The sequence below is a fragment of the Parambassis ranga genome, chromosome 2 (genome assembly GCF_900634625.1).
Source record: "Parambassis ranga chromosome 2, fParRan2.1, whole genome shotgun sequence".
Taxonomy (NCBI): Eukaryota; Metazoa; Chordata; class Actinopteri; family Ambassidae; genus Parambassis; species Parambassis ranga.
In genome coordinates this window covers 39,478,998-39,505,424 of record NC_041023.1, presented here as the reverse complement: position 1 = coordinate 39,505,424, position 26,427 = coordinate 39,478,998, and the positions used below count along the sequence as shown (strand labels likewise).

Sequence of the window (26,427 nt, the reverse complement as noted above, 5' to 3'; positions counted from 1 at the left end):
TATAAGAACAATTGCTCCTGGGAAAATCAGGAAGAGCCTTGATGTCCTTGGGAAGTTGACGTGATAAACCAGACAACTTCCCTTTTCCGCAGGAAATTCATGAACTCAACTGCACACTGAGATCTTAACATACTGTCATTATGTGGAAGAAAAGCAGCATGTGATGCTGCATCTATTACTGCATTTACAAAAAAAAAGACTGTAATGTGAAAAGGATCTATGTTTATTCTTCACCTTCTGATAGACTTATCTCAGACAACAGTGATGCAAGCACTCATATTCTGTTTTTCATAGAAATGTCCACAGAAACAGAACATATAACACCATGGTCATAAATGGAAACATTAAATTAAGCACTATATATTTGTATTAGATACAATGAAGCACAGTCCAAAATATTGCTGTGGAAACATAGAGTCAAAGAACACCAATGTTTCTTCGTACTTTTAAACTCAAATCTCATTGGGAAATACAACCAGATCTTTATATTTACATTAAAGAGCTTCATATTACAGATAAACTATAGAGTGGACTGAGCCCCTTTAAGAGGTTTTGACCTTTGAGTTTTATTTGCTAAAGCTCAGTCTGGCTGTTTTGTCTCTTTAAGGAAAATCCAAATTAAGATGCAGCCTTTGATCAAGTTTGAGTTGCACCATCATGACATCATCATTATAATGATCAATATTCTGCATATTTTATATAATAAAATTGATTAAAATGACAATGCATCAATTGCTTTTCATCGCGGTCTGGAGCTCCAGCTCGCATATTATGTATCATATTAGATAAACATAAACGTCAAGATAAGACATAAAAGTCATGATGACAGGACTGGAAACACAAACAGAACAACACTTTCCCAATATGAATGGCAATTGCACCAAAATGGCTACAAAACCATGAATAAAAGTATGTGCAAAAACAAGGTTGACATTTAAGGGATTTTCTCCTTTTTAATATTAGCATATTGTTCTTATATATAATTTAGCTTTTATCATCATATAGTAAAATTTATCTGAACAGACAGCGATGGCTACTTTGGTTCCTTATTGATGAGCAGGGGAAAGATTAGAGGAGGAGATGAATTTACAAAATATACATCTGCTCTGTCCTGCAGCTGTGATTCTTTAAAGTGTTTATGTTCAGTGTGTACTCGCAGGGATTTTTTTTCAAAGTGATATAAAAACAAAAAATAGAAATTTAATTATTGGCTTGTTTCCTCGTTGCCATGGTACAAAGTGCCTTAGAGGAGGAGATTCTAGCCTGACACTGTCCATTTGACCTCATCCATCCAGACACTGAGAGTCTAACAGAACATTAGCCAGCATCATATTTGTGAGAAGCTTGACAAAATAACACCCACATTAAAGCTGCACCATGCGCCCCATACACGCATGCTCATTCATCCTAAAACAGCCTGTATGCATGAGTCAAAGCAGTTTTTTTAATAGCTTCTGTTAGAGAAGAGACAGTTTCAAATTTCACTGTTTTGTCACTGCCTCTGGCTACAAAACATGAACAGAATTTAATTTCACAAAATAGAGCACATCTGTATGAATTTGAGACGACTGTTCGCTCTGTGAGGTCTTAATCCAGAGATGAGCATTTTTCACCACTCCAGCCCAGCGCAGTTATAACATGAGCTGATTTATTCTCCTCAGTCTCTAGCTGTTAGTTGTTGGGTTCAATACCCTCCAGGTGGTCAGGGATGGGCAGGCCGGTGAGAATCGTCAGACATTTGTTCCACACGTTAAACACGGGGCACACGGGCTGGACGAAGGAGACGTGAAATGTGTGCAGGTGCTGGGAGCCCACAGCATCATAAAAGGCCAGGTATCCAGCATCGTAGTCCAGGAGGACGCCGACACGTCGCAGGTGGGGTGAGGGCTCGATGGCCAACTCCTTGCTGTTGTGCCGCACCACCCAGGAGTTGTTGCAGCGGCAGAGCACCCAGGAAGCCGAGTTTTTGCCAATCCACTCGTGCTTTGGTGCTGATTTGTAGGCTATGCCTACTGCGTACCTGTGGAGGGGAGGATCGGTCTGTTATCACCTTGTTTATTATACTTGAAGGTGCCCACTAGGCATGCTCGGCTCTTACCATGTACTTCCTCCAATCAGAGCCTCCCAGTAGTGACGCCCACTGTCAATATAGACATTTCCGACGACGCCATAGCTGCTCTGGCTGCAGAAGCGCTCCTGGTTGTGGCCTTTCTTGGATGTGGTTTCATCCCGCTCCACTGTCAGGTTATCGTGGGACACCTTTAGCTTCTTATGAGCAGATTTGGCGTCTAGTTTAAATGGCTGGCCTGATTGTACAAAAACAAAAAATACTCAATTATTTTCAGTTATTTAAAATTCAGGAAAGAAGTTTTATTTCAGTCATTTTCTTACTGTTGGTCTTCAGAGTCCCTGGTTCGCTGCTCCTGCTTCCCGCTTGGTTAATGGCCTTGACAACAAAGATATACTTGGTGCCGCTCTGCAGACCGTGCACTGTGTAGTGGTTCTGCTTGATGTTAGGAACAATCATCCAACTTTCCAATGAGTTACACAGACCTGAGAGGAGAGGCAAGCTTTCAATATCTGCTTCATTTAAAGGACAAGGTCAAGAATAAACTGCTTGTACAAAAAAAACAAAAAAAAAAAAAACACCATAGCAGCATACTTCTTCTAAGTTTTGTGGAGAGGAGTGCTGCAGTGTGAGAGGACAGTGCACTAAATGACTGGTTGTGAGCCAGCCCGTGGCTCTAGGAACAGGTGAGAGGTTGTGAAGAAGCATGAGATGAAACTCTTCACACCTCTTTGGTTTCATAGCTGTACTGTGCTCTCGCCTCTATTTTTTGGTGTGTTTTTTTTTTTTTTTTTTTTTATTTAATGGCCCCTCAGCACTGCTGCACCACCTCCTAATGTGTAACAGTACAGTTTTCCTCCATGTCATTCTACTAGAGCTACTAGATACTGAGCAAGCATAAATGTTAAAAAGTTGTCCAGACGTTGTTGTTTCCATTGCATTAACATTACAAAACTTCCACTTCTTGTATAGTGATTCATCTGACTTGTCCTAGAGGGAATATTTCTGCCACGTGACTTTGATGCCAACAGCAACACCTCTGACATAACCAGACATGAGAGAAGTAAAATCGCAGACAGGAGCAGCAGGAGGGGAAGTGTCACCTCGGTTTAACGGCTGTCAATCCTAAATATGATTTAAACTGTACAGTAATGACAAGGCAGCGATAAAGCTTTAACCTTGAAAAGTGTGTAAAGAAAAAAAAAAGGGAGGCATCAAGTAGTAACAGAGAAAAGGGAATCAAAAAAGGGGAAGGAAAAATACAGGAAGGCAGATTCTTTTATTCTTTTTGCTGTGAGGTAACTGTTTGAATCTTGAAAAAAAAAAGGCTTCAGAAAGAATAGATGAAAAGGCAGTTTGATTGAAAGGAGCAGGAGAGCTCGTCTTCAGATGCCCTGACCCTATTTTCCTTCCTTGTAGTTGTTGCTCACTGGAGTGTGCTCATGATTTTCTGGGTCTTGTGTGTATTTGAGTGCCTGTCTGCAGTTGTTCTACAAGACACTGTGTCACTAAATGTGCGCCTGGGATGCGGATTCCAGCCTGATATCAAGTCTCAACAGTGTCACTTAAACATTTTTGTGTGTGTATAGATCTGAGAGCTCCACTGATCTTTTGCTCTACACACAATTCAGAAATACAGTCGTTTGATGTGTGATAAGATCTGAGGAGGATAGAAGTGCTGAGGCCAGAGGAGGAGGCTTCATCTAAGGTGGTTCCACTTCCACTCCACCTCTGCATCAGCTTTAGAAAGTACACTTCTAACACAAGCAGCCTAATGGGAGCAAGTGTCCACCAGTAGAGCAGTGTGAATATGCACATGTTTGTGTGACACTGGGCAGGACTATAGCTAACACCTTTACCACCCTATTGTCTAAAAGTACAGTAGATGTTTGCATTGAGTATTTTGGATGTATTTTGTGATACTCACTTGCAATGTTGGACTGCCCGGTGAAGATGGCGTACTGGAGCTCATAGGACACCACTGTGAATTCATCATCGGATGTCCAGTGGACAGTGATGGTGTCGTAGGAGGCTGTGCACAACTCCTCCCTTATGCATGGAGCGCCCGGGGCTTGCAAAGATCAAATGCAAAAAGAAACACATCGTCTCTCTGATGCTGCATTCTGTTTGCTTAAAGCTGCAAATTACATTAGTGATCATCCAAACTGATGAGACACTCAACAGTTGCCCTAATTAACCTTGTACATATTCATTTGGTTCAGGTTATGAGATTACAGGCTTCATTACACAGAGGATTGAAGATGTTCTTTCCACTAGAGTGGTAGGTTGAGCATTAAAAGCAATGCAGAAGAGATATAATATTCAGATAAAAAGCAGCTCAGCAACTATCACAGTCCTTTTAGTGGTAAGAGAAGCACGTTTGGTTTTTCTTGCATTCATATAGTAAAAATGAACTGAAATGTATAAAATGATCCTACTTTTGTATTCAGTTTATGAGGCCTGAAGAGAGTGGACTGAGGTAAAGGAACAAAGATACAAAGGCGCAGCTTAGAGTGATTGTGAAGCCACTTCCTATCTCTTTCTGTGTCTGGCACTCGCTCCCTCTTTTGTCATGAGTGGCTGCACATAGTGGAGTGATTCAGACTGATTCACTTAGTGAAAAGGCCCTCCAGTGAAGCCCTGATGCATTATGGGGAATACATACAAGCCAGGTCTTTGTTTTTGTCCCATAATATTTTATATGAGTGACAATCTGGGTCCTCACAAATGGGACATCAGAAATTAATGTTGAAAAATTAATTTTGGAGTTAATAGGCTGGGGTCTGGTTCGTCAAACACAGTGTTTGAAGAAAGCAGAGACTTCAAAAGGATTTAAAAAAAATCTGAATTTAAAGCTGAAATAGAATCTTAATTAGAGGAAATGTTTGAGTTTCATGGTCAGGCAGAATCAAAGGGCTAGATACAGATGTCTGTGGTTCAATGAAAAAAGAAGACATGTAGAGAAATAACTGATCACAAAATATTTAAAGCTGTGAGATGAAACTGCTTAATCAATAGAGGCCACTTTGATAATAGCATGATTGGTTACCAGTTAGGTAATCCAGGCTCTCCAGCAACTTCTTCTCTCTGGTAAAATCCAGGGCGAAGGTGTCGAAGGTGTCAGTCAGGTTTATCTCTGGGATCAGCACTTGGGTGGATGCGGTTGCCATGGAAACCCTACAAAAATTAATATATTTTGTAGTTGTTACTTATTGCGTGATAGCAAACCTTCTCAACGTCTGTCTGCACACTATGCTTTCGTGTGCTTAGCTGAACATTTCCTGCATGTCTGACCTCTCGTTGATGCTCTTGGCCGTCTGCAGGAAGCGAGCGTGGTCTGTTTCTTTCAGTGTCTGGTCGGCCTGTGTGATGAGGGCTGAGGACCTCTCGATGCACTGCTTGCAGTTTGAGATCTGTTGTGCGAGCTTCCGAAGCCTCTGTGCCTGCAAAGAGAAGTGATGTTAGCCATAAAAAGCAGATGAAGGTGTTGTGAGTCTTCAAAAATCACAACTGATAACAGAATATGACTCTGTGTGTACAAGCACAAGATGGATCTTAACATTCATACACAAAAAGGTCAAATCCAGGCTTGACTGATGCAGGTAGTCATCTGTTTCTTCATGTTTTCTTAATTGGGATGAACATCAGAGAATACAAATTATTGCAAAGGGCATGAACACATCTGTCATCTTTATTTAAAGTTACAAGCTGATTTTGTTTTGACCTCGAGGTGTTTTTGGGTTCTTTTCAAAGTGTGAAGATAAGTGAAGCAGACACGCTTGTTGCAGAATAATAAAATAAACTGTGGATGCAAGTGTGCATCTAAGCTTTAAAGCTGAAAAGAAAAGGAAAGACAGACAAACAGATCAACAAAGGCATTTCAGCTACACAAGCTAAGCCTCTCATGTCCCAGCTAATATTTCTGGGCACATCAAGGATTCTATCGCACGCAAATCTGGGATTTCATTTCCCCTCAGTTCCATTCTCTCTCCCTGCGAGCAAAGATTTTAAGAGACAGATTGAGGTCGGTGGTTGGATTGAGGTCAAAGGACGTCTCATCAGCAGTTTGGCTATTGGAGAACCCAAAAAAATTTAATCTCCATTCAGATCCATTGAAATGTGCAAAGTCATAACAAGAGAAACTAGAAAAAAAAGCATTTTGAGTTATTGATCAGGATCTAGGGCACCACCAAAAAGCAATTTGTAAAATGTGTGTTGGCCCAAAACTAACCATCCATCTGTACTCTTCTCAGTATATTCTTAATACCAGGGAAAAATCCCTCATGCATTCCAAGTCTCATTAGATACAGATTAAAAAAATCATCTGGGTTTCTGAGTAAACGTTCCCTCCCATATGCTCTGGGATCTAATTTTTGGCCAGACAGACAGTTTCAGCTGTGTGTCCAGAATGTGTAGAGTAGTTCATGCATCAGTGTAGGGATCAGGTCAAGTGGCTGTGATGACAAGTATGGGATAAAAAAACACATCCAGTAATTATGCAGAATGTGATATTAGGGAAATGTGTCTTGCTGTGTTTAGCTTTAAAATGTTCAACAAATGTGTTTGTTTGTTGCAGAAATCAGAATGTTACAGAGGATATTAGAGTGAGAGAATATGTAGGAAAAGAAAATTAATTAGCATCACACTTCTCACCTTCCCCTCTTTGATCTTGCTGGCTATGAGCTGCCTCCTCTGCTGAATAATGTCAATCAGGATATCACACTCCTCCAAGAGCTTGCCCTCCTGGCGGGACGCATTCACCTGAGAACCAATTCACACGGAACATTAGATAAACAAAGAGATTGATGAAGGGTGGAGATGGAGGCCTGTGTGTGTGTGTGTGTGTGTGTGTTGTCCATCCATCATCTGGCTTCTCCTGTCTGGAGCAAACACTTCAGGAAGATTTGCCATTTGCCTGTTGCTGAGTGACAAGTGAAATAAGCAGGTAGCAGTGTGGCTGTAAGAAGGCAGTCATGACACATGGAATCCACTCCTTACTTACTGTAATGAGTTCTTTGTCATAGAGTGCATTTACATTTCATTCTTGAACGTAAATGGCATTCAGCTCCATCCTCTTGAGCCATCTGATTTACTTTGCAGTTGGAACCTTTACAGTCTGAGCTGGATATAAAAGTTATTCAACTCCAATTATGAGACTGCAGGTCCAAACATAATGTGTCATTTCTCATCGTGGTCATTTCCTTGTGGTCCTTTCAGCACCTTGTAAAGTGTTCTCATGCTTCAGCAAAGCGATAGCACTGGGAGCAATAAAAAGGAAGTCTGCTGAGTGTTACCAAGCCAACCAGCTACTCACACAAACAGACACACTCTGTATGTTGACAGGTGTGTTAGTAATGACATCATGGAGAGTTAGGGTTCCCAACACAGACGATTCCACAAGTCACCAGCGTCCCTCCGTAAACAGCAGCCAACAGAAACTGTTTGCCACCTGGATTACATACATATGTGAGACTTGCTGAGCTGAACGCCTTAGCTCTGCTGTATGGCAATGCTGCTACTTTTTCAGCACTGCTAATTGGTTTCTTCGACATCACCGTGACAGCTCTGGGGAAGCTAGTTTACTTTGTGAAAAAGACTGCAGATTGTGGATGTTATCTCTGTAGAGCTTTTTGTATTCCAATTAGTATACTTATGCAGATGGAAAATCAGGTTTTTGAGGGTTGAAGCCTCACTTAATATAAAACAAAAGACTTGCTGAGCTCTTCTAGTTCCCCGCAGTGTCTACGAAGGTTCCCTACAACTGATAAGTTTGATAAATACCTCTGAATACTGCAAAATCATCTGACCCAGGAGTGCATGCTTTCCTAATATGAGTGCAATAGAAGCTCCTGATATTCCATAGCTGTAGATAGGACTGAGTTAAGATGGCATATTGCTCATCTCACAGGAACAGCCAGCCACAACCCTGCATGGACACACACACACGTCAACTCACACACACACACACACACACACACACACACATGCTGTGGTCACTCCACTTTCAAATCTAGAAACATTTTTGTACCCTAAAACCCATGGGTAATTGACCAACATAAGAAAATTGGAACACACTAGACAGTCTGGTATCAACACACACATAAACACACACACACAGAGTCTGTGACCAAAGGTACACCATGTGCCATGTAAAGATGCAGAACATCTAATGACTGTGGGCAGAGCCCTCTGGAGCATATGATCAGTATGACAGACTGCAGCCTGCAGGGACATTAAATGATTCATTTCACCACAGAAACACACACACATCCACTTAAGCCTGGAGGACATCCAAACGTTTGGAACAGCACATGAACTAAACTTCTGGGACCTTTGGGATGTTCAAATTACTGCATGTCTCCATGTTGTCTTTTTTTGTTTTTGTACATTCGACATACAAATGTGGATGGACATTAGATTCGAACAACAACATGTCGCCATGAAGAGGAATGCATAACCCCAGATAGAGGGTGACTCTGAACTGAATTAATTTTAGAAACATGATTTGTTTTTTTCAAACATGTCAGGGAATCTCCTCAGCATTCTTCAGAGAGGCTTAATGTGATGTGAAATATTCCTCCGAGCCTCTGTGACCCCGTTTTTAAGTCTTGTCACGTTCATCACATGCATGTGAGATGGCTTCATTTACCAAGCTCAGGTGTGTTTCTGCCTCACGTTGTGTTGTCTTCCCCTCTTGTGCAGTGTGCCTTTTTACATCTAAAAACAATGTGCTAAGGCTATTTAAGGGGCTATAAAGTGTGTTGTAAAACTCTACTGTAAATGTAGCTGTGATAATGCATAGCAGATAAAAAATAGGTCATGCATTTTTTTGTGCCCTTTGTGTGTTCATTTTTTATTCATTCCTGACTTTTAAAGTGCAGTGTGTTTTTGTTGATCAAGTTTAAAATTCCTGCATCATCAGATGCCCTCAAGCTTAGCTCACAGAAAACATCTTTGCGTGATGGTGACAGAAAAAACACGCACACAAAATATGTCCACAGCACTATAGCTAAAAAAACAGATTTAATCTCCTTAATAAATCACAATCCTCTTTCCTTGCCGTTTGCAGAGGCTTTGCCGAGCAGAAAGGTTGCTTTCCATTATTTCTAAACTGTTTCTGCCTTTTAACCCTGTGGCATTGCTTTATTTAAAGCTTCTTGGTGGGCCAGTGTAACACGAAGAGGCAGGCTTTGCACCGAATTGCCTTCAGTAGAAGCTACACGCAAGAGGACATTCACACACTTGGCCAATTTCCCTACAATGTCCACTATCTTTGAAAAATACAAATAATTTCATTTTCATTGTAAAATAAACTCATATATGTAAGAAGCAGCATAACTAGGCAAAATACTGCAACATTTCCCTCATGATTTTGAGATAACTTTTCTGGTTAACCCAAAATAATTGCATTGACTTTGCAGTTTGCTACATGCTAAGCTAACAATGTCCATCTGATACAGAAGGTGAATCTGCACAAACACCAGGTGATGACAAATAATCATTTTGAAATCATAAAAGATGTAGGTGGGCTTTATGTTTAAATATGAAAGCAAATTGTATCTTTTAGTGTATCAATATAATGATCTACTACAGCGATGCTATGGTGCAAACTCTTTAAAAAGATCTGATGATGTGTCAGAGTTGATCCCACAGGGCCTCTGTGACTCACCTCTACATGTTGACAAGTCTGAATCAGTTTTCCCATTAGAGACTCCAGCTCGTTGTTCCTCTTGATCAGATTACTCAGGTTGGAGTCCAGAGCTTGCTGTAGCAAACACAAAAAAGGACAAAACTGAGAAAGTGTTTAAAAACCAACATACTAACAAAAATACCATGAATGCAAAGAAACACAAGAGGACATGTGAATTAAAAGGAAGGCTTCAACAATGCTGCTTCCCTCTTTTCCACATCAGAAAACAACAATCACAGGAGAAGTTGCAAAGCAAGTAGCAAAAAAAGAAACAACTAAGGAAATCAATGCCTTTCATTCACCTCATCTCCACAAGCATGTGTGTCTGTTAATCTAAAGAGGAGCACACAGCGGCCACGTACCTCTTTGCGCGGGTGATACCCCTCATCCCTGTACTGCCTCCTCATCCTGCCCCGTCCGAGCCTCTGACAGAGGATCCTACTCTAGGAGAGGATGTGACTGGGACAGCCACTCCGCTGAGCACCAAGCCATGCGCAAACCCGGCCAAGCGGCAAATTAGGCATCAAAAGCTTTCCCTATGAGAGCACGCAGCAGTGCTCTCGGCTAATGAACCGGCAAACAGGTGACAGCACGTCAGTGCTGTCCCTTAATGCTCCTCCCTACTTTTTTCCTCCCTCTCTATCCCCCTGTTTTCTCCTTCTGCTGCTTTCATCTGCTTGGGCACAAGCTGTCTACTTTACTTCCAAGACCATCATATTATTGCCCAACCGAGTGTGCCTAAGCTGCTCTGATGCCGCGCCTCCACTTTCCCGATCCAAACTGTTTTTCCAGATGAGTTTTAGCTTTTAGTGTGTGCTGAGATTGTTGCACATACATGCCTAAAATCATGTGAGGTTTTAGTGAAGTGGCAAGTTTTCCACTTTTGGGTAAATCCTTTGTTTCTGTTAAAACATGGCAGTCCACTTAACCTTTAGCCTCGTAAACAAAGCAAGTTTTGATGTTCCATTGAGGATTAAAGATGCGCTACCTCGAAGGAATAGCAAATAAACAACAACGCAGATAGAGATGGCAGGATTTGTGTGTTTTTGTGTATGTGTGCCTGAGTGGCACGAGGGGCTTAATGGATGGCCTTAATACGGCGATGACACACAAAAGCAGAGGCAGCATAAAGGTTTGCTTGAATGGGAATATCACGCCGTTGTCATTATTATCCGGCACGGAGATAAAAATAAACTAAACCTCTTAAGGGGATGATGAGAAGGACAAGAATTGCAACAATAAGTCAGATGCCGGATTCTGTGCAGGTCGCTGGAATGAAAACAGAGTTCTGTTCTGTACCTTAAATACAGTGTGACATGCAGGAAAAAGAAGTTGACATGTTGAAACCTCCTGTTGGTTTCATGAGTCTGTTGGTGGTTGTGTTAGTTTCTACTCAGATGTGGTCAAAGAGGAGTTAACCCACATTTTAGGGGTCCATGTTGCCAACTAGTATGTATCTCCTGGAACTACCCACTCATCTGTCAGGTTGATCATCTGTCAGTCATTCTCCTCCTTTATCTGTCCTATCTCTCTGTAGCCCCTAAAAACAGGCTCTGTGTCATTAATCTGCTCTCAGAAGCAAGGGAGGCTCTGTGTGAATTCCCATGTTTTAGTGCAAACATGATGGTTTTTCATTTTCAGTAAAGTTGACTTGCCCTCACATGTAAACACACTTCTAAAAACAAGATTTCTTTTAAAGTGTGTGAGCTTTCAGAGCAAAGCTGCCTCCCTCAGCAGCATCTGCTCTTAATCAGAGGGAGGCTGCTCTGCTGCTTGTGATATCATCCAACAAGAATCTTTGAGGCAAACTTTTGAATAAGAAATCTGCATTCGTTTTATCTTCTTTTTTTCTTTAACATCTTATCTTATCTTCTTTATTTATTCAGTTAAATTACAACAAGAATGTGAACACAAATATGCTGGTGCATAACATAAATCTCTGATAAAGCTAAGAATGTATGCAATGGGATCACACACTTACTCGCCCATATTCTGAGACAGGTAGGCAAGCCAACTTCTGCAGAGCTTCATCTTATTCGAGATTTACTGTGGCACTGTGCTCTCAGGGATTTGCCAGACCTACACTCCATTGTTTCCCTTATTTCTTATATGTGTTTGACAGAGATCAGAGAAACCTCAGTGACACAGATGAAGACAGAAAGTCTGAGACAAGCACAGAGAGAACAAAGCTGGGCAGTAGAACAGCAAGACAGAAATTAAAGAGGAAGCAGACAGAGGAAACACAGCGATAGCAGGACGGGAACTAAGAACTCAAGAAGAAGAGGCTGTTCTGTATTTGATAGGGAGCAGTGTGTGTGTGTGTGTGTGTGTGTGTGTGTGTGTGTGTGTGTGTGTGTTTGCTCAGCACCCAGTGAGCTCTGTGTAAATTGGAAACAATGTATTTGTGTTGTTGTATCAGTCTAAGAGAAACAGCGATGACTCAGGGAGCCCTGATTCAAAAGCAAAGCACAGTAGTGAAACAAGAAAACAACATCATTCTCAGAAAGGATGAGGTGTGTGTGTTTGACTGAGACACAAGAAAGCTGCAACCAAAGAGAACATTGAGTACAAAAAGACAGGTAGATGGCTAGGGGTGCAACACAATGGAGTAAATTCTTAAATTATGGCTTTTATTTACTGCAGCTGAATCTGAGGGCATGGGCCTCCTCAGGAATATTAATACTGCAACAATCATCAGTGATACTTTGAAGCTCCAGGCACCTGTAGCACACAGTGCATCACATCTGGAGGCTGAAAATGTTTTGCTGGTATTTCTCTTAGTTTGTGTACCAAAGTCAAGGTTGATTTTTTTTTTTTTTTTAAGATCAACATAATAGGATAGACTGTGCTATAAGAGAGGAGCTTTCATGATATCAAAAATGAACGAGACAGCTTGAGGCCATAAAGCTGAATGCTGTGCTTATCAGTGAGGCTGCGATCAGACATATTGTTTTGCTTATGTTTTATTGTGCATGTTTGCACTTGACAACACAAAGTATGCTGTTTCAACACTAAAGGGCAGCTGATTAAAGAAGGTGGATTACCACAAAACACAACAAACCTGTGATTTGCAACCAGGGCTGATGCGCACACACACACACACACACACACACACACACACACACACACATACATAGCGGCTCCCATCTTTTATCCTCAAGGTTTTCTCTCCACAGACCCAGAGCCAAGGACTTTAAAAGCTATTTCCAACCGCCTCCTCCGTCAATTTCCTGTGACGGGGGTAATTTTATCTCTGAAAAAGGATGGGTGTTCCCACAATAACCTCCATGGCTCTTATCAGGCCTACACCACCACTGCCACTGAAAAAAGAAACTATTCCAATCATCTGATATTCTTTTTTTTTCTCACCCTTTGGAGAGTGGGGATATCTCAAATACCAGCAGATCAAGGCAAAAAGTGATATGCATGAAATGTCCCAGAAAATATGACCAAAAGAGTTTCCACTTGTCAGACTTCAAAATGAAAGAAGACGAAAAAAAATCATATCTGAGTAAAATAGGCCTGTCTGTAACATCTTAACTTCTAACTGTTTATATCACCTGACAAGTGGAGGCTGTTCTTTTAAGAAGTTCTCCCAAAGTTTTCCTACTTCCTTTTTAATTAAAAATTAAATATATTGTTCAGCATGAATATTGTATGGAAGTTGGTAATTAGCTTTAATTTACCCACACAACTTATTTGTTACATACTCATAATTGAAGATGACATTAATGTTTCTGTCAGGAGTTGTTTGTAGAGTCTGGCCATTGCCACCACGCAAACACAAAGAAAACAGTAAACTGAAATGAGCTGAAGTTAAGTGACAGGCACAGAACTCAGCAGCTTTGAAGCAGAAGTTATACAAAGGCTGGGGTATTTTAAGCCTTGTATTAAAATTGCAGCAAAACTAGTTAGTGCTCTGGAGTTTGGAACTGCACGTGTTTGCATGTGTGTGCTGGGATTAGCATAAAACATGATGAATATTTGTCTCACATGTCACATGTGAGTCAGTCATTGTTTCGTAGTTGCACTGATGGTAGCAGAATCTTTTTTTTTTAACACAGTCTTCCTCACGTGATCTGTTTATTGTTATATAACATAAGATCAGCTGGCAGACACGTCACGTAACATCATGTGACTTCTGAGGAAGACTGCAGGAAGTAGTCGAAACATGTCAAGTCAAGGTAAAACACAAAAAACACTGGTCTGACTAAAAACAATTCTATCATTGTTATATAACAAATTTGTTGGCACATGTGAACTCATATCAGTGTGTGAAACCTTCTAACTGATTATTTTTTTTGTTTTGTTTTGTTTGGCCAAGGAGTGGTGCCCCAATAGAGTGCACAGGAGGGTAAAGAGGAGCATCACAATAATCAGCACATCCATTCCATCAATGTGATTTCTCCAGTTCAATACAAATACAGGTACCTGCTGCATCCACACATGTGCACTCACTCAGAACAGGGAGCCAGCAGTATAATGTTTATTGAGGTCAACTCAGCACTGAAAGCTGAAAACGCATGATTAGTGTCAAACCCCTGTACCAGCTGGCTGCCGTGAGGGTTAACCAGGTGAAGGCACTTTATAGTCATCAGAGTGGGAGCGCTGCCTCTGCAAAGGAACAAGGCCTAGTTTGTGTGTGCATACATGTGCTGATATGTAAGTGTTAAATCATTATTGAAGCAGTCATACGTGCTTTGTTTTCCCATCTGCTGTCAGTTCAGTACATTCTGTCACACAGTGGGAGGATTGGTGAAAGATGGACTAAGCAGAGTAATGAGCTCATACATTTTCCACTGCACTTCATGGTGTCAGGGTTCATTTTCCATGTTCAGCTGTGTGTGTGTGTGTGTGTGTGTGTGTGTGTGTGAGATGTCCTCTGGCAACTAATTGCGAATTAGACTCAAACAGAAGGTGAGTCCCATGCTACTTGCACCTGGCCTTCACACGTGTTACCACTCATGCAATCTTGAAGTGTTGGAATACACATGTAGGACACAAACATAGATTCAGAGTCATGCATCTAGAAGTCTTGCACTTTTTTTTGTTTTGTTTTTTGCTTACACAAGCAGCAACCTGTGAGCACTTCTTTGTTTTTTGTGCTATAGCTGATAATTAGCTTGTATAATAACCGCTGGGTGCACTGACCTGTGCATGGCTATGTTCTCTCTCCGGATGAATGGAGGGAGAGGAGGAGAATGAGAATCTTTATAATTAGATGATGCACTGACCTGTAGCTTTCCTGCTAATTTTTCTTCTCTACTTAAATTTGCTGAAACACGCAAGATGAGGCAGTGCAGAAACCCTCATCAGTTGTGATGATCAAGCCCATTATCTCAGGCAGAGCAGTTTCACAAATTAAAGGCTGCCAACCAGCAATCAGTTTCTTCCATCACTACAGGTATGCCTGGTCTCCAAGAACATATTACATACTTTGCACTTTGCAACATGTGTTTTAGACACCAGGTAAAGAGAAAGTTTCTCACAGGAGTCACACTGTGCCTTTACACTTAGCTCTTAGCAAGGCTGAATAAACACATTCTGAGTGAGGGCTACAGGTTATTGCTGAAAACTTTTCCTCATAAGTTAAATGTATTTTCTGGCTTATTTGTTTGGGAAAAAAGCTGCAGTGTGTACCTGATGTGTTGGATAATCAGTATGTTTTCGTTGGATAGACTACCTTGGCTTGAATTGTAGTGCATCTGCTGGACACTGAGAACATAGATGCGGCTTCTTTATAGATTACATGTAACAGTATATTCACGCTTTGAGTATTTTGTGCCTCATTTTGCTATTATTTACTTCTGCCTGATCATTGTGATAGAGATTTGCACACACACATACACACACGCACACACCACCTTCGTGGCTATCTCTAGTTTTGACTAATAGCCATGCTCAATTAGGCACACCTACACCCAGCAGCCAAATGAAGCTCGTTAACCTGCTGCCTCATTGAAGACACCATGCCTCGTCAATAATCACACTCCCCATGTTCACTCTATGTGCATGCCGCTGAATACCCTCCTGGCTTACAGGCATGGTGCAGTGATTATGCTAATTGCTTAATTATTCAGGAGAGATAATAAGTCAGCATGAGATGATACAATCACTCCTGATAATCGAGTTAGATACCTGGCTAAGGATAATAGGAAATTTCATACTTCAGAGCCGAATAAAATTAAAGTTTAAAATTCATTATATGTGTAAGATAAAGGATGGAGGTCTATAACCTTATCTGTCATTAAGATGAGCAAAGTGTTTCTAAAAATAAGAGTGGACCAAGATTTCAAATGCAGACTCAGAAGAAGTTCTGTGCTTACCCTGAGTTTTTCATAGCGGTCGCTCAGTGCTGCCACCTGGTGGTCTCTGTGCCTTCCAACCAGTTTGCACAGTGAGCAGATGAGCTGGTCATCAGTGACACAGTACATATTCACTTTCTCCTCATCATGCTCCAGACACTGGAGCCCCCTCAGGTGGCAGTCCGGCATTGGCTCAATGAGCCGGTGGCCCGTAAATGGCTTCTTGTTTGGGTGTGTCGCTTTGAGGCACTCCTCGCAGTATGACACCTCGCACGTCACGCATGTCTTAACAGCGTCCTGCGGCGGGTCCTGTTCACAGAACTGGCATTGGACCGGCTCTGGAGGTGTGCCCGGGCTGGACATGGCGGCGCTGACAGGGACCAGTGCCAACCGGTTGCTCCCTTCTTCACCGGGAGAGTTGGGCCCGCTGTGTGGGGCAGGCAGTGCCAGGGGTAGGGGCAGCCCAGCAGAAGATGAAGCGCGCTGAACTCTATCAATAATGTTCTGCAAGGTCACGTTTCTTTTAAGTCCTTCAAGTCCGCGTTCTGGACTCAGGGAAATGACATATCTACAGGTGGGGCACTGGAAAGCGCCGATGCTCTGAACAGATTCGTTGGTGGTGCAGTGGGAGACGAGGATGCGGTGGGCGCAGCCGAAGCACAGGCTGTGGGCGCAGGGGAGCAGCAGCGGGTCTTCAAAGAGCTCCAGGCAGATTGGGCAGGTCAGCTCAGACTCCAGAGAGTCCATCCTGCTCAGAGGAGGCCAGGCGGGACCAGGCGCAGTGTCAGCGAAATCCAGAAGAGCCGCTCAGCTGTCTGGAGACCGGAGACAGAGAGAGAGCGAGAAAAAAGAGGAGAAAGCAGAGGGATTTGTGATTAAATGGTGTGAAACAGCTTACTTCTCACTGCTTTCTCAGGAGGGCTTATATCTCAATGGAGCAGACCACTGAGTGGACCTGAAGAATGGCAGTGTTAAGTGCAGGTTTACTGAAAAGCATATAAACCCATATCTTCAACTACAAAAAGAACAACTGATGCTTTAGCATTTGGACACAGAATATTAATAATAAAGAAAGTATTTATTTAGCAACAAATCAATTAATGATATTCTGTCATTTAAACCCCTTAACAACTAAAAAAGTATTGCAAAGAGTAGATCATTGCTGGTGCACTGAGAAAATGGATGAGTCTTCTGTCCACTGACAGCCAAACACACTCTGTAATTATCTCCTGGCTTTTGTTTCAGCCATATTACTGACACACTGCTGGCCTACTTTACCCTTTCATGATTGCTGACTCTTGATTGCTGCTGACTCAGCAGCACCATTCCAGCTGAGACAAAGCTTGGATTTACAGGATGGCCGTTTCACAGCAGCAGTCATGCAATCTTGTTGAAGCATCCACACAGAGCTATTAGGTGTGTGATTGAGGGGTTTTCTTCTTTTGCTCTCCACATGAGAGCTGACAGGAGCCAAACCACTGATTTAATGTTAACTTTAAAGCCAAAGTCAATCAATCAGGAGTGTGGAGGATTTTTAACTGTCAGAAACTGACAGCAGAAGAGCATAGTGTTGTTATAATAGCAATGTGTGTTTCCAACATTCACCACTAGTGCGCCATGGGACTGCTGTTTGGAGATATGTGTAGCAGCAGCAGCTGCAGCCACATCTGCAGTCAGTTTGTAATTAGTGCATGTGTCCATTTCTTCCTCCTGAAGAGGAGGGATAGGCTCTTAGTTCTCTTCTTAAATTTTGCGTTGAGTTAACCAGGCTGCACCGTCAGCTGCTAGATATTCTGAAAAAAAAATCTTTTTAAGATAAGATTAAACCTAAACAAACGCTTCAGTGGGGAGTGAGATTATTGTATATTAAAGATAATGGCTCTAAAGAGGAAATAGAAGTAATCATATGAATAAAAGATGCTATGCAAATGCAAAATTAATATCATAGACAAAGTCACAGTATTTCAGTTGAAATGCAGGCATTTTCTAAGCAGGAAAGAAATCCACTCTTATCCCTTCATCTCAGCAGATGTCACTGTTTACTGAGATTAGGGCTTGTGGCAATCTGAGTGGACGGCTCCTTCTCTTCTCTAGCCATCTATATGCATGGTTTCCTCACATTCTCTGGGGGAAAAATAAGTGCTGCAGATAACCCATCCTCAGTCAAGCTCTCTGCAGTCTGAGTACTTCAGATATTTGAGGTCAGATAACATAAATTTGCAGTGCTGATGAGCTACAGAATGAATGGAAGGAAAAACATTTTTTTCAGATTTCTAGCAACAAAGTAAACTGACTTAAACAACCTTGATCTCCTCTTCTAAATGAAAAGGCCAAATGCTGAAATGAAGCAAATATGGGAGGCTGTGGAGGGGCTATTGAGTGGAGAAGATGGCAATGATTCAGCAATCATGCTTCAGATGGAATGGAATGGATGTGTGTTTGACTGGACTGTAAAAACAAATCCTAAGAGGCACCTACATTTATTTTACACCCTGTATTTCAATACACACTGACACACTATCCCACATTCTGTCAAGCACCAAAGAGCCTCCATGAGGTGGTCATGTTACAGGAGACTGAAGCTTGTTGAAGGTAAACTAAAGCTTGGACAGTCCTCTCCAGGAAAACATTATTGTGGCTTTGAGACCAGCATGCAGTGGAATTCATGTAAATTTGTCACAGCTTGAAAGCTAAATAATCAGTTTGGTTTGATAAGAGTGACTGATCTTGGCAGGATTAGATCTACAAGCGCCGGATCTTTGCTGGGCTGGCCCAGTTGTCCTTTTCACAAATATCCTGGTCAGGAATGACTGTTTCCTAGCACGTGTAGTTGGTCTCCGGGTAACAGCTCTGTTATGCAGAACCTCGTGTCATGCAGATGCTACAAGTACAAGTCTGATCAACTAGATAATAATTGAGCAGCACTTTCTGGTACATTTGGCACTGTTTATAGTATTGAATTGTTTCACTGCCCCCTGGTTGTCAAACATCAATGCTGCTTTAAGTTTAATTTAAAAAAAAACACGATCTGTTGTTGACTTTGAGTTAATTTCAGTTAGTTTAACAAGACAAAATCTGTCCCTTTAACACAGTTAGTTATTTCACGACTAAAAAAAATCTCAGGTGATACATTGTGTTGAACTTAAATGGTATTGCAATCGTGAAGAAAATATTATAGGTAAAGACCAGGCACATTTTTTATGCACTCCATTCTCACACAGCTGTCATCCAAGTAATATAAACAGCAGACATCATTTTACTGAAGCAGACAAAGTACAGAGGGACAAAGCCAGGAAAGTTAGACAGTGATGGAGCTCTGACAGATTACTGCTTGACAGGAAGGAGTCCTGGAGGCACTAAAGGATATAAGGAATAAATCCACCTCATTCTGACATACATGCACAAACCTTAAAGTTGTGCATACATATAGACATGCTAAGTCACACATATCCAAATTGTCAGGTGTGACAGGGTGAAATGCCTCTCAGCACACCATAGGTGACACTGTTGAACCGTGCATTGATGTGATAGAGAGGGAAACAAGAGAAATGTGTGCAAGTGAAAGTCAAATGTGAAGAAAAAAGTGCATTCAGAGTGAAGGAGGAATTTGAGAAAATCCAAGTTGTTTATTTTTCCCACCACCACTTTGTGCCCCTTGACTGTCAGAGCTGCCAGTGTGTGTGAAAGGCCTGTCTCTGTTCTGGCACTGCTGAAGTGTCAGTACCCATAGTCTTCAGTGGGGGGCAATACAAAGCTGTCTGAGCAGTGGAAGAATCCTGCACAGTCCTTTCCACCCTGCAGCAAGCAAACACTAAACAGAAACTGATGTTTGTAGCATCACATGCTATTTATGTGGTCACTTGACCGCATGCAGCATAATGGGGATATGCTCCTGCTCTGCCTTGCATTTTATCTTTGCAACAAAAAATATTTTGACCAACTATGCCACAACCTTTGATGTTGTCATAATTTCAAATGCTGCAATGGCATTTGACGCAAAATATCAGCGTTATATTAAAAGCCTGTGCATTATTACAAACCTTATGGAGTCACATACTTGATTGAAGGATCTGTTATAGCAATGCTTTTCATTTCAGAAAGATGCTGTTGACATTTGTCTCTTTTCCATTCCCCCCCCCTCCTCTACAGAACCGTGTAACACAAGTCCAAAATGCTGCATTTCTATTTTAACGGGTAAAAATGTCATCACCCTGATGCTTCTCTCAAATGTCTTGTATTTTTATTTTGAAACAAAGCCTCCTGTATGGTCTCTGATGCTTAAATGTCATCACATAACCTTTTGCAACTGCATGATTTTCCTCTAACTTTTAATATTTTGATGTCCACTAGCTCCCCTGGAAACAAATGACTCAGAGAACCACTAATAACAAAAGCGCCTCAGAAATTAAGTCCATTCCAATATTTAATCCTTGTTCCTGTTTATATTGGGCCGGCTCTCCACATTAGTGTGCACCCTGCTTTTAAATCTTTCATTAACTTTGGGTCCATGAAGGTTGCAGCTTTACCTACCCACTCGTAGTTTAAACTGTTAAAATTTTTATAGGAGCTCTTACTGGTTATTTTCTAAAAACTGATTCCACACGAGCGAGAGGTGAACGAAAACAGGCAAGAGAGACAGTGTGTTTTTGAGAAGAGAAAAGAATTTGAGAGTCACATCTTATTATTCTGATGTACTGTTGATAATAAGCAATGGATCCTCCTCACTGTTTATATAATCTGCTCTTTTTATTTGTCTTAGATTTCAGAAAAATGCTGTTTCACCACAGTCTGACAAATTGAGCTGCAAGTGATACACTCCTCTGTGAGATTCTGCTGCAGTCACTTTCAATGAATAGCATCAAATCACCCTGTAATAATTATAATGAGCATCCAAAAGCTTTGCAATAAGTCTCCCAAAAAAAACACATTTTGGCACGGGGGTCTATTTGCTGATATGACATGAGCGACTGTGGCAGTTCAGGGAGCAGAACTGAGAAGTAGGTCATCCCCATTGACCTGGCTCACATAATCAGCACACACACAGCATACACACACTGTGCGCGTGTGTGTGTCACTTTATCATTGTGCCGTTCTAATTCTCTCTTAGGAGGAAAAACATAGCAAACACAAAATGTTAGAACCAAGGGAAAGAGGGCAGAGCATCTGAAGCTGAGCGTAAACATGATGATATCTGCCTGTCGGCTTTTATAATGTCACGTTTCCCAGACCAAAACAAAAAGCTCCACCGCTTAAATGTAACATGAAAATTCAATTTGATACTGGCCTGTTTGATGGGGGATTGTGAAATAAAATTTGGCCCACCTACTCACGCTACTGGGACACAGTGAAAGACACTTAATTATTTACATTTTTGTGAAAAACCTGAATCAATAATTTAATTTTCCGTGACTTGTGGAGCACAGCCTTTCCCTTTCGCTAACATCAAAACCATTTGACACTTCGTTTACTTCAATCCGTCGAAGAATTTTTAAAGAACTATTTATGAGATTTGCAGTTCAGAAAGAAAAAAACATAATCTGCTTTCATAGCAGCAGATAACTGATAACAGATTAACCTTTGACCTCACAAAGTTGTTGCCTTCCGTGCCAAGGTTGGTGCAAATTTCATTGTGAGCATTACAAAAATTATGTCCTTTATCACACACTGTGTAGGCACAGCCATGCAGAAAGTGTGCTGATACAGAAAATATTTGCCTTGTAGAAGGTGTGTGATAAATTTGTATCGAAGGCGTTGAAAGAAATTAATTTCACCAAGGCCTGGCTCGCAGGTGCCATAAGTCCAATTAGGACGGAGGAAGAAAAAGTGGGTGCCCAGAGCTAAAACTAACGAAGTCCAAACTCCACTTTTAGACAAGTGATGAAAAAGCTTGGGGCTTCAGATGTTAGATTCAAAGCAGAATTAGTTCTAAAGTCTGTCTCATCTCTCTTCTTTCCTCCTCCTCTCTTTCCACAGTGCAAGGCAGCATTCCCCAGATATTTTACAAGTTAACATCACTGACTGTTGCCACACACACAGCGTCTTTGTCTGATGCTAGAATTCCTGCCATGTTGATCCCTAAGCTGCTTCCTGCCATACAGGCTGTGACCAATCATGGCTTTTCATGTTTCGAAGTGGTCAGTCACACCTAACAGGATTGGCTGGTCATAGTCGGGGATGCCAAGGCTATTAGCGATTATGATATGGGGTGACATTTGTGATTGTGCTGTCTGTGTGGCAGAGTCTGTCTGGGATGGAGCTTGTATGACCCAGATTAGGGTGGCTGGGGGGTGGGGGGTGCAATATGGTGCTGCATGTGAAATTAGATGAGATAATTCGGGGGTGGGTGGGGGTTTTGGGGATTATAGGGAACAACAAAACAAGTCTGGGGTCAAGGACAAATGTCATCAGAGTGAGCAATCTCCCACTACATGTGGTGCACATCTGAAAATGATGTGCCCAAACAAGATTGCTGTTTGATCTAGCACACCTTTAGTCAAAATAAAACATCACCTTTCCCTGACACCCTATAAATACATCTCAATACAGCTGTCTGCAACAGTTAGTGTAATATACTAAAAAGCTGATGGACTTCAAGGTTACTTCTGCTTCAACTTTACATCAAAACCACAACTGCAGTAGTTGGAAAAATAAGCCTAACTGGGTGTCATTCTTTCATGTGCTGTACTTCCTTTTCACAAAGATTTAGTTAATTCCTCCTTCTATGATGACAATTATTCTATAATGCTTTAATGTTGCCTCAAAATATGTGCTTAGGATCCCCTAGTGGAGATGAAAGTGATTAAATGTTGGTTATTCCCTGAAGTACTAAATTATCATTGCAACTTTGATTGGATAATGAAGTGTTTTCAACATGAAAGCGGCCCCAGAGAGCTGGCAAAGATTAGGTAAGCTGCTGTGTGCATACATGAACAGCACATTAGTGGGAAGAAGGCAAAGCATGCAGCATCTGCATGGCTTGTGCAAGAATATTTTTACTCAGTTGAGGGAAACTGTTTAGTGCAGCTGAAGTAATGCAGCAAAAATCTAGTCTTTAACAACTTATATTATTAAGTCTAATTGCGGTGCCAGTGTGTGACATGTTCTAGTGAGGATCTTTGGAGGAGAAAATTTGTGAGTATTGTAACCAAGATGGGAGTGTTTGTGTTGTCAACTTCGACTCAGTTTAACCTGAGCATGCCCAAGCTGACCCTGTCTCACAGAGCACCTACTATTATAACACCAAACATATGGACCTATTTGGAATGAGCTCAGGATTAGCCACGATCTGAGTGTGTGAGACTTCAAGTCATCTGTGTTTACACTGAATCTGAAGGGTTGGAATGTCAGAAAACGTGATGGTATTTGCACTTTTGAGAGTGATGGATATTTCTAGAATGATGTGATCTGACATTTTAACATCTGTGTGTCAAATGGCAGTCAAAGCTCATGTTGTGTTAAGGATTTTAAAGGCGCTGCTAATTTTGGTACTTCAATAAAACATGTATTAGCTTTTAATCACATTTGATTAGTTTTAGCCCCCAACATCCTGTCCTCAAGAACTTCACTCTCTCAGTTTACTTTAGTTTGTCTTTTCTGGGTTACCATAGAAACATGACAGTGTTCCTTAGTGGAGAGAACCTCTTTTTGAAGGGCCCATTCTAAGCTAATGAAAACGCTATGATTCATAATTACAGGTTATATACAGGAATGATTCTACCTCAGGCAGCAGAAAGTAAACTTTAAGATTACAGAATGATACTTTTATAAATACCACCATCCTGCCTGCATGTTGTCATAGTTTGTCGCAGTTTTGATGCAGCCTGCCTTAATTCCTTGTAGACTGTGAATTTGTTTGGTTCACAATATGTTTCTTAAGCAGTCAGGTAACATTACTGATGTCTTGCAACAGGTCATTAGGTTAGATCAACAAAAGGATATTTTAGGCTATCTAGGGCTAACAACCAGGAGCTAAGCGACAGCAGTTTATGTATTGCTGTTATTTTTTCATCATGGATGTTTGCTCTTGAATATGTATTTACAGTGCACGGTTACAGCTCCTAAGACATGTTTATGATTTAGAGCTTAATTAATTGAGTTGTAAAATTTGATGATGCATTTATAGTTTTAAAAGTTTAGGCTTCTGAGTAATACCACGCTGCTGTGCTGTGTGGAGGCGTCCGACAACTGTAAAATCCAAACTCTGAGGAACCACTTATCCTCTCCACAGGACTGCACAACCTGCCAAGTCTCACTGCACCAATTGTGCTCATTGTCATAGTTTCTGAAGTTTCCATGGCAACATCGCACTCTCATCTTATTCAGCTAGTGATTAAAGAATGCACTGGGGTGGATAAAATGAACTGATCTTTAGTAGAGACAGAGGGAGAATGTGAGAAAGTTCCAGTAAGTCTGTGTCCTTTTCAAGGATGTTTAGATAGCAATTAGCAGTTTGGCCCCTTCAGCGTCTAAAGTGGGCGACTGCTGATGCTTGAAGATCAAATTAGGGAGTGATAAGAGTCTCGTGAATTATACCTCCCCCATGTTATCATGTAAGCTACATGCTGATGAGATAACAGGATGTTATGGGGGCAACAAAGTTTCTCCGCCTCACCCTTTAACTGTGCAAACTAACAGGGAAAAGCTGAATTCTGTGTATGGGGTGTTTGTAGTTCCCACAGTGAGCATGCAGGTAGGAGGAGGGGGGTCTGAAAGCTAAGGTGCTTTTCTCACGACCGCCCAGGCCGACAATGTCTCACTAAAACATGTCAATGGAAACAGGAAAAGAAACATAAACAATAGTATTGTTGCTATATTTGTCGACGTCGTGACAGCCAGACTTCACAGAGCCTTCTTTTTGTATTCGAGTCTGTAAGTTAACTCTTGATGGATTTTTTCAGACTAAAAGGCCACAAAAGCTGCACTTGCTTCTGTTTGTTTGACTTGAGTAGGGGGTTCCCTCATCCTTCCTTAAACTAATGCTATAAACTGCAGTTAGAGTACAATTACCTCCCTTCCTCGAGTGTCCCATTGTCTCGCAAAACAAACACTTAAACCTGGATTTCCTTGATCCCCGTGACCCATAGCAGGTGAGAGGGATCAGTAGCAGCACTGAGCCTATGTTAGCCAGCTGTCACACACACGCTCCAGCAAACACACAGGCACATGTGCTGATAAACACACGCCTCAGCACACAGGAGATGCGGTGAAATTGAATAACCTGACCTCTGGGAAGGCTCACGAAACACACAATGAGTCAACAGAGGAATAACATGTAGCATATTAGGGGGTACACAATCATGTTATTTCATACACACACACACACATACACATAAACAGTCCCCTCTAGCGCTTAAATTGGTACTGTCAAACTACACTTAAGTGCCAAAAAGACCAAACATCCGAGACCTTTAAAGCCCCTCTTAATATACACTCCTAGCACTCAACTGCACACACACACACACACACCATTTTAAGCACCCCTTAAGGCACTGTCTCTCATCTTTATGTGTGTTGGTCTTCAAGCACCCACCACAGTTGGCTCTTTGAAATTGGGTCACAAAAAACAGACTCACACGCAATGTAACCGCCCAAACCCCCCCCCCCCCCCCCCCCCCCCCACACACACACACACACACACATTTTTACAGTAATATCCGAGAAAACAGAACCATTTCACAACATTTAGAATCATAAAACCCCAATAAAACCAGCAAAACTGAAGTTGCTCTGAACCCAACTGGGAGCAAGTGACTCATTGATAACCATGTAATAACAGCAGACTCCTTGTCTACAGAAGTTTCTTCTGAAGTGATACAGATGGCCTCGTAACAGTCATTGGCTGATTCTTGAAGCCTCTGCTCTATCATTATCATTCCTGTAATGCTGGCACTCAGGGCTTCCACTCCTCATTTCCACTGAGAACCCAGTCTGAGCTGAGATGGAGGGTAAAAGCATGCGGGAATCCCCCAGGGACTCACACACTTAAGTAAACTAAGTACAAGACAAACTCCCACAGAGGCAGTCCCGAGCCTGTTTCCTCACCTATACAGTTAGCATAAAACAACAGAAAACAGCAATTTCCCCCCTCACCCTCCTCCTCTTACCTTCCACATGATTAAAATCCCATCATCCACAAACAAAGTGAAAAAAGAGGAAGAGAGAGAGGTAGGAAGAGAGAATGGCAGCTATCTCTGGCTCTCTCTCTCTCTCTCTCCTCTGTTGGGATGCAGGAACAGAAGCGGTGGTGATGGCAAAATCAGCAGCGAGCGGCGAGAACTTGAAAGTCTGTGAGGATGTGGATACGTCTCCGTGGCTGTGTCATCACCTCTCATGACATGTTTCCTCCCCTGCCTGGGTAAGCCTTT

At 41.7% G+C, this 26,427-nt stretch overlaps 1 protein-coding gene across 1 annotated transcript; it reads right to left on the bottom strand.

Moving 5' to 3' along the window:
- Positions 1–359: 359 nt before the first annotated feature.
- LOC114432456 (E3 ubiquitin-protein ligase Midline-1-like) lies at positions 360–26,427 on the bottom strand. Its single transcript, XM_028400479.1, has 10 exons — positions 26,167–26,427; positions 16,085–16,878; positions 9,738–9,833; positions 6,722–6,829; positions 5,363–5,511; positions 5,118–5,245; positions 3,996–4,139; positions 2,392–2,553; positions 2,099–2,306; positions 360–2,020 (listed from the first exon to the last, which is right to left on the bottom strand). Exons 2-10 carry the CDS (start codon positions 16,808–16,810, stop codon positions 1,672–1,674), a joined length of 2,070 nt encoding a protein of 689 aa, XP_028256280.1. The 5' UTR covers positions 16,811–16,878; positions 26,167–26,427; the 3' UTR covers positions 360–1,671.

What these genes read in the sequence shown, in the direction of transcription:
- LOC114432456 (XM_028400479.1), bottom strand. Translation starts at nt 16,810, where the DNA reads ATGGACTCTCTGGAGTCTGAGCTGACCTGCCCAATCTGCCTGGAGCTC. An exon ending in AGGGACTCTGAAGACCAACA is followed by an intron (nt 2,307 to 2,391) that starts GTAAGAAAATGA and finishes TTGTACAATCAG; the next exon opens with GCCAGCCATTTAAACTAGAC. An exon ending in CTGATTGGAGGAAGTACATG is followed by an intron (nt 2,021 to 2,098) that starts GTAAGAGCCGAG and finishes TCCCCTCCACAG; the next exon opens with GTACGCAGTAGGCATAGCCT.